The sequence below is a fragment of the Chinchilla lanigera genome, unplaced genomic scaffold (assembly GCF_000276665.1).
Source record: "Chinchilla lanigera isolate Chin_1 unplaced genomic scaffold, ChiLan1.0 scaffold00169, whole genome shotgun sequence".
Classification (NCBI taxonomy): domain Eukaryota; kingdom Metazoa; phylum Chordata; class Mammalia; order Rodentia; family Chinchillidae; genus Chinchilla; species Chinchilla lanigera.
Window position 1 is genome coordinate 1,510,655 of NW_004955570.1, and position 8,759 is coordinate 1,519,413.

General features: G+C 58.4%; 1 protein-coding gene across 1 annotated transcript in view; it reads right to left on the bottom strand.

Annotated features, from left to right (window-relative positions):
- The window catches only part of LOC102026368, a 14,749-nt gene extending 7,854 nt beyond the window's left edge, over positions 1-6,895 (bottom strand). Inside the window, exons 1-2 of the mRNA XM_005413644.1 lie at positions 6,703-6,895; positions 2,704-2,893 (exon numbers count right to left, since the gene is read on the bottom strand). Of these exons, the coding sequence (XP_005413701.1) occupies positions 2,704-2,893; positions 6,703-6,895 (383 nt within the window). The remainder of the gene's footprint in view (positions 1-2,703; positions 2,894-6,702) is intronic.
- Positions 6,896-8,759: the final 1,864 nt, after the last annotated feature.

Here is an 8,759-nt window from a genome sequence, read left to right on the forward strand (position 1 = left end):
CTCTTTCCCTCCCTTACACTGTATGCAAACTACCCGCCCCAGGGCAGGTGTAGCACTCACACCCATAATCCCAGCAGTGGACCATGGACCAATCAAAATCTCTAGAGGCCAGCACCATGACTGTGGGAGCCTTTGGGGGAACATGCAGACACCAGCCATCCCAGCCACCACACCCAGTTCCTTTGCCTCATTTTAACTATTTCCCTCCCGCAGAACTGTTGGGCTGCAGACGAAAGCTGCCTGGCGCATGTGCCAGCTGGTGGCAGAGCAGTGGGCCAGGGCTCAGCGTGCTCCGGAGTCCAGCGTGGGGCCGGGGGTCAGGAAGGGAGAGGGCAGCGCCGGCTCCCAGGGCTTCCTGGCTTTTGCAGGTGCAGCCTGAATCCCCATGGGATCAGTAAGTAGCGGTACTGGGATCAGAACGCAGGACATCTGGCTACAGCGCCCAGGCTTGAGGGGAAGCACGCTAGTCCCTGCTCTCTGTCTGCCGCATGTGGAGGGCTAATGCTCCGATCTTCGTAGAGAAGGCCTTATACTGTGCTGGGCGCTGAACCGGGCCTTTGTGGTGAGCTATCTCTCCAGCCCTTCTAAATTCTGCAATTTTTGAGACGTGGTCTCTCTAATTTGCTGAGGCTGGGCTCGAACATGCAATTGTCCTGCCTCAGCCTCCCAAAGCACTGGAAAGGCAGGTGTATGCCACTGTACCTGGGTTTGGGGTCTTCTGATCTGAAATCTCATCCCAGAACGGGAGGAGGTGGGGTCTCTGAGTGAGAAGGGCGGAAGTGCCTTCCTTGTGGAAGTCTGGGGCGGAGGGCGTGGTGGGCCCTGGCATTGCCACAGAGGGTAGCCCTGCCCTTGGCAAGGGGCTGGCACTGAGCTGGGCTCCAGCACCAGCTATGGGATGGATGGGGGCTGATGCCTTTCATGTCAGGGTAACCCAAGCATGTAAGGACTGCAGTTGGGCAGGGGGTGGAGGAAGAAGATGGGAATTTCCTTTCCTTTCCCCTTTTGGCTTCGGGAAGCAGCACCCAGCCTCCTGGCATGGTTTTGAGCTGCTCCTGAGCAGGTCTCCACCACCTTCTTCCACTGAGGCTGGGACTGAAGCCACCCATGCAGGGCTTGGCCCATGGCACTGGGGAGCTACCGATGGATTTCCAGGGGAGACATGACATAAAGAATTCCTTTTCTATTTTGTGGGGGTCTCATGGTGTAGTCTATGCTGGGCTCAAATTTGCAGTGATCCTCCTGCTCCAGCCTCCCGAGTGCTGAGATAGCAAGCGTGTACCACCACGCCCAGCTCATGTGGCCTGGGCCTTCTGCTGCCCCAGTCTTGGCTTTCCCTCTGACCTCTGACCTCTGATCTCTGGCCCTTGGCCACTGGCCTCTGCTTTGATTTTCACTGCCTGGCCCGGGTTGGGGCCCCTGTTCCGGCTGAGCCAGGGCTGGTTCTGTTCCAGTGGCATGGTGATGTCCAGGCCTCAAAAATGGGCACCGTAAAGCCTGAGAGCAGGCATTGCCGTGTTAAAGCCACATGGGAGCTGTGAGGGTCACAGACGCCCGGGGTCTGCCATGGGGAGTGCAGGCTCGGCTGACGGGGAGAGGACCCGAGTGATGGGGGCCATGGGGCGTGGGGAGTCAGAGGACTGCTGGGGGTTCTGTGCCTTAAGAGACTGCGGTGTCACCGTTCAATAGGAGGCTCTGTGAAGTTGCCACCTGGGAGACGAGAGGGGCCTGTCTTTTCCTGAGCAAGTCCCTGGTTCCCAGTCCAGCGGGACTCTGTGTGGGCTGAGGGGCAGCTTCCCTCCTGCTGCCCCGCACCGTCCACCCATCACGCTCTCATCTGTTAGCCATCAGTCCGTCCGTGCAGTCTCTCCCCTAGTCATCCATGCATTCATTCACCTGTGCGTCATCCGCCCATCCATCCATCCGCCCATCCATCCATCTACCTACCCATCTAAACTCATAATTCATCCAGTATCTATTCACCTGTCCATCCATCCATCCATCTATCCACCTACCCATCTATCCATCCCATCCATCCATCTAACCTCTCATTAATTCACCCATCATCTACTCACCTATTCATTCATCTGTCCATCCATCCATCCGTCCATCCATCCGTCCATCCATCCGTCCATCCACCCATCCTTCCGTCCATCCGTCTATCCATCCATCCGTCCGTCCATCCATCCATCCATCCATCCATTCATCCAGTTTCTTACCTATTCATCCATCCATCCACCTACTCACCTGTTCATCCACCTATCCATCCATCCACCAATCTGTCATCCACCTGTCCATCTACCCATCCATTCATCCTTCCATCCACACATCTATTTCTTTTTCTTAACTACGAGCTGTTGAGCCCTCTCCTAGCTAGATCCGGAGCTATAGCTGGTTCCTGCCCTTGGTGCTCAGCCTGGGGAGGAGACAGTGACAAGGGACTTCCAGCAGAGGTGGAAGGTGCCGAGCTAGGGAGCCGGAGAGGGCAGTGGGCACCCTTCCCTGGGCGGGGAGTGCAGAGAGGAGGGAGAGTTGCTAAACGACTGCCCACAGCTTTTGGAGAAGGTCCAGCTTCCTGTCCGATCAGCCTCCTGCTGCCCTGTGGGTCTCAGTGTAAACGCCACCTCCTTGGGGAAGCTGTCTCAGGCCCCGAGGCCGGGTTCCCTGTTATCTGCTTTTTGGATCCCGCGTGATTGCTGGCACCTGTCGCAGCTCAGGGGAGGTCGATAGTGGGTCACCTGTGCTAGGTTTCTGTCTCCCTGGGTCTGGCTCCCAGCTGGGACTCGCCCGAGCTCTGCGTGGACGCGGACTTCCTGAGGACATGGGGGGCGGGGTGGGGTGAGGAAGAGTGCGGCTGCGTCCTGGTCGCCTGCCTTGGGGGTCAGGCTCAGCGCTGGGAGGGTGGTGATCAGGAACCCCGGGGAGGGCGTCTGGCCGCGCTGGGCCTGGCACTATTTAGGGACTCTCTCAGTGCTGATGTAATGAAAACATTCCTTGCCGAAATAGGAATTTAGCTCATTTTCCTGAGACGGCGCATGCACACACAGGCACGCACACACATTTTGTTTGTTTTGTTTTTTGGTGGTGCTGGGGATTGAACCCAGGGTCTTGAACGTGCTAGGCCAGCACCCTACCACTGAGCTACATCCCCAGGCCCGTAAGATGGCTGACAGAGGTGAGGCCTACTGGGCACTCCTTACTGGGGGCGACCTTGTAGCTCGGCAACACCTTCTGCTGCAGGCCTCACAAGACCCGCCTCTCAGAGGCTTAAGTCAGAAAGGCCACCTACAGTTTACCTAGAAAAGAAGGGCAAGGGCACTGTTTACAGAGCCTATTCAGCTACAAGTTCAGGGTGAGAGCTTGGGTTGGTCTCTGTGAGTCTTGTGGTCCATCCTTCATGGTCACAGATGGCTACTCTGCTCCATGTCCCACTCTCAAGGTCCCAACATGGCTGCCAGAGCTCCGGGCTGTGTGTCTTCTCCAGACCACATCCTCAAGTGGGGAGGGAAAGCATATGTATGTGAGATGGATGGGGTAAGGGAGGTGAGTACTCTCCTCTCCTCTGAGCTGTTCCTCTTGGTAGCAGGGAGGAAAGGATCTCCGCAAAGCCCTAGGAGACTTTTTCTTAGATATCATTAGCCAGGACATGATCACATGACCTCTTCTAGCTGCAAGGGAGGCTGGGCAAGTAAGAATATGGCTGGCGATGGGAGCCTCAGTGATGGAGGCAGATGAGGGAGAGAGGGCTTGGGGATGACTGGAGAAAGCTACCTTCAGAGCTCCTTTCTCCAGGAGGTGACCTAGCTCACCCTTTCAGGCTAACCCCAAATATCACCTCTTCTGTGAAGTCGGCTTCCCCTGCCTTGGGGTACCTGAGCGGCACATGATGTGACAGGAATCCCCTCCTCCCAACATGAATGCTATGGGAGGCCAAAGTGTGCGTGCCCTACAGATTCACGCATTCTCAGGAGGCCTGTTTCCCAAGGTGGGACACTGTCCAGCCCCCTCGCCGTTGTGTGCGGTCCCCAGTGGACCATGTCCAGTGTTTTGTGTTCTTTTTGATGCTATCCTTGCACTCTACAGCTTCCTCCCCTGGATTACACTGAGGGCAGGTGGATCCTCACAGTCAGTCTCGAGATGGCGGCCCTTGGTCACGTCACCTGAGGGACCATACTGCCCTCCTCACCCTTTGGCTTCTTTGAAAGCTCTTCCCTTTCCTTTTTCATCTCATTTTTATAAAGTCAGAGGAAATCCAACACATTTTGAGGGCCAGGCATGGAAGCATAAACCTGTAATCCCAGCACACAGGAGGCTGAGGCTGCTATGCATTCTAGGTCAGCCTGGACTGCACAGCGAGACCCTGTCTCACATGTTTTGATAGTTCCCACTAATAATCACTTCAGTCAGAGATCCCCCATCACTGGGCCGTGACGGGAGGGCCTGGTGTGGTGGGAAGCCCTTTACTACCTCTACCTCTTGCACCTTGCTGGTTGAAACTCTGAGAAGTTGCCTCATGGTCAAGGTCACCAGCTCTAGGGCCGGCTCTGCACGGTCTAAATATGAAACATCCCTCTCTAAGGCTTGGTCTTGGTGCAACAGTGTTTAGAGATGGGGATTAGAAAAGTAGGTGGGTCGTGCAGGCACTGGCCTTCGTGATGGCCTGCTGAGTTTGTAGCTGAGCGCTCTCAGGAGGCAGGGCCAGCTGGAGGGCACCCGTGCGAAGGGCAGTCCCGTCTCCAGTGTCTTCCCAGCTCCCTGGTTCAGGCCTGCTCTCTGCTCCCTGGTCACCATGAGTTGAGCCGCTTTGCTCCACCAGACCCTTCCACCATGCTGTTCATGGACTGAGCCTTCTTTAACCGTGAGCCACAGTAAACCTTTTCTTCTTGAAACTGTAACAGGTATTTTGTTCCAGCAAAGGAAATGTGAGCAGCACACGCCCTGGGTGTCCCCATGGGGGCTGTGTGCACTGGGGCCCTCGCCCTTCCCAGCCCCTTTGTGTCTCCAGCCAGGGAGTGACCTGTGTCTCTTCTGGACTGCAGCACAGAGAGACAGCACCAGGCTGTCACCAAGAAGGCCGCCTGCTCCAGATGCAGAGCTACGAGATGCTGGAGCCCCTGGCTGGGTGCCTGGGCGGCCTGTGGAGCTCGGCAGTGGTCATGTGGCCTCAGGGAGGGACTGTTGTGTCACATTGGTGCATGAGGTCTAAGGAGTTCTTTCTGCAGCGGTACCAGCCTGGCCTGGTGAACACAGCCCTCTCCTGTTGCCAGACACCTACAGCTGTGTGGGAGAAGATGGTGGGCACTGTCTCCTGCCCTGTGGGCCCCCCCTCCCCCTCAAGGTGCTCACGGCTGTTTCCTGTGACAGCCCCAGGCATGGCCTGCTGCGCAGGAGATTCTTGGTGGCGCCAATCTGGCCTCTTGTCCGCGTCTGGCTCTGGACAAGCCTAGCTCTGGGCTGGCATGGGGCAGCCCCCTACTCTGCCGGGCCTTTCCCAACCTGGCAAGCCATGCAGAACCTGCGCCCAGCTGGGGCCCTCCGTGGGCACCCTCTGGAGCCAGACACTGCTACAAAAGCCCAGCCGCTGCTGGGAGGGTGGAGGGACATCTGTGCCTGCTGGCCCTGGTGCCTCGGCCAGCTCCAGAGGCCTGGCTGGCAGGAATGTGGCGTGTGGCCCACTCAGCCCCCTCTACCACCTCTCACCCTGGCATCCTGCTCGGGCCTGTGCCCCAGCATCCCCTGTGCCAGTGCAGGTTGCTTCCCGCCTGCTGGACAGCCTGGCTCCTGCCTCCCACATTGGATGCTTCCCTGCCCCCACAAAGGGCTCTTGGTCACACTCCTTCCTCCTTTGCACCCTGCCACCTTGGCGTGAGCGTGTCACCTGGCTGTGTACCTGCTGGTACCACTCCCGAGGTGAGCCCTGTCGTGGCACAAGCTGTCTCTTCTCTCAGCCGTATGGGGGCGAATGCATGGCATCCACTCTGCTCGGGAAGCTGCACCTGCTCCACCCTGCTCCCGTGACGTGCTGGCTCACTCTGTGCAAGCTTGGTGATCACCCCACAGGTTTACAAAGTCATTGTTATTTGTATAAGCACTGGGCTCAGTTCCTTTCTTCAGATAAGAAAACTGAGGCCACCGGGGTTGGGGTCCTGTGGACAGTGTGACCAGCAATTCTACTTCTTTGTTTATTTGCTTGTGTTTTGAGACAGGATCTCACTATGAGATTGTGTTTTGAGGATCTCACTATTACAGGCTGGCTTTGAACTCACTATGTAGTCCAGGCTGGTTTCAGACTCATAGAGATCCTCCTGCCTCAGCCTCTTGAGTGCTGGGATTATAGGCCTGTACCACCATGCCCAACTGTGACTGGCACTGCTTGGATGTGCAGTATTCTGAAGACTGTGAAGTTCACTCTCACATCCTTTCAAACCTCCCTTTGCCACCTATGGGACACACGGGGACCAGTGAGAAGCACCTTGCTGTCCCCTGTGGCTCAGCATCCTATGGGTGGGGCCGTTGGGTGCTCAGCATCCTCAGAGCTGTGGTTCCCAGGGACAGGAGTGGCCTCGCTCAGCGACCAGGCAGAAACAGGGGTATCTGGGTAACAAGGCTGTTGCAGGAGCCTTTCTAGTTCTGCGCCTCTTCCATGAACAGGGCTCAGCTCCCACAGCCTTCTGGGGTCTGGTGCCCTGAGGTAGGGCTCACAGCCCAGCGTACAGATGTCCCAGCTGTGTCCGCAGAGGGCCAGGCTCAGGTTGGGGCCCCTCCCAGCTCCCCCCAACACCCGCAACTGGGGCTCTTTTCCGATGTCAGAGGAGTCCTGGGCCTGTCTGGAGCTGGCTGGCTGCAGTGCCAGCCTCTCTCCCTGCGCGGGGAGCGTGACATGCAGAACAGGCATGCGGCGGCCCGATTGTCATTAATCGGATCTAAAGGGTTTCTATTTTCTCCCTGCACGCTGATTGATCCAGGCGAGGTAAACAGCACCGCCAAAAATGGAGGGAGGGGGGTGCTGCCGAGGGAGCCGGGATAACTAATGTCACTTGACATTTACTCAGCGAGCACAAAGCAGGAGGTGAGTCACCGGCCGGGCCTCAGCCCACAGACTTTGCGGAAGGGAGCAGCCTCAGGCAGACAGGCGGGAGAGAGAGTGGGAGGCCTCCGAAAAGCTCCAGTCTCCCCAGTTTCACAGGCTTCAGGGACCCCTGGGGTTCGCCATTCCCCGGAGGAGAGGGTCTCTGTGTCCGTCGATGCTTCGGCCGTGGTGGGACCCCTGAACCCCGTCAGGTCGGGAGCAGGGAGCATGCAAGAGGCGCAGGGTGCCTGGTGCCGTTCCCTGCCCCTTTTCTCCAAAGAGGGGCCCTGCTGCTTCTACCTGCCTGTTTCCCAACTTGGTGCCGCCTGCTCTGTGTTGGCCTGGGAATCTCAGACCAAGAGGCAGGTGAGGTGAGCAGCCTTGCTCTCTGCACCAGCGGACAGGAGCAGCCCCGGCCGCCCCGTCACCACCCACCGTAGCCCCACTGCTGCAGGCGGATCCTCCCTGCATTCAGTCAACGAGCAAATGCAACACCTGCCATCAGCCTGGTCTTCACGTCATTAGGAGGCGGGGTCTGGTCGGGAGAGGCGGAGCCAGGGCGTGGCCTGACAGCAGGGGCGGGGCTTGTCCTGCTGGGCGTGGCCAGGAAGAGGTCATCTCGCTCCCTGGCTCCCCGCTTCCCACTGTGCTTCCTGTCTGCACTGCCCTGAGCAGTTCTACCCGGGCCTCTCCACGGGCCGCCCTGCTTTGGAGCCGGCCGCCTACGGACCGAAACCTCTGCAGACTGTGAGCCGGAATGCAGCTCTGCTCCGGCAGGTTGCAGGTGCCAGGGGCCGTGTCTAGGACCGCCACCTTGCTGGTCTTCCTCTTCCCGTCCCGACCCGGAGGGGCCGACGGTGCCCGCGCCCCCTCAAAGAGGAGCACCTACGGGGCACGCCTCCTTCCTCCGGGCTGCGCCTGCCCGGCTTGCCTCTGCTTGCTCGGACCTACCCTTCCCGCTGGTTGCGTCTCCGAGGGGTGCTTCCCGCCGTGCAGATTCGAGAACTAGAACCGGTGCCCGGCCTCGCCTCCGTCCGCAGACACAGCCGGACACCCTGTCGGCCGGTTCGGCCTCCCCCACCCTCCGATCTGCCCACTGTGCTTCCTGCCTGCCTCCGCTGCCCGCTGCAGACCGCAGCCATCCCTGCCCTGGCCGGTTCTGTTTCTGTCCACTGTGTTCCTCTGTCACGGGGTGAGGGTCTCGTGCCCCACAGTACGGTACTTTCCACGGCTCCTGGTTTCCATGGTTGCCGGGGAAGTCAGCTGTCAGTCTAACCAGCTCCCCTTGAGCGCCATTTGGCTCCCCCTCAGTGGTTTTAGGGATGTTTTGTCCTTGCATTTAGTTTTCTACAGCTGTACTGCGATGGATTGAGGTGTATGAGGTGTGTGGCTTTGCTTTTTTTCAAGTACTGGAGATTGAACCCAGGGCCTTTGCACTGAGCTACACCCCCAGCCTTTTATTTATTTTTTAAAATTTTGAGAACCTGAGGCAGGGAGGAATGCAAGTCTGGACCTAGCCTGGGCAATTTAGCAAGGGGGAAGGGAGGGGGGAGGAAGGGGAGAGGAAGGGGAGGGTTCTCTCCTCTCCCCTCCCCTCCCCCTCCCTCCCCTTGCCTTCCTCTCCCCTTCCTTCCCCACTCCCCTTCCTCTTCCCCTTCCTTCCCCTCTCCCCTCCTTTCCCTCTTCTCTC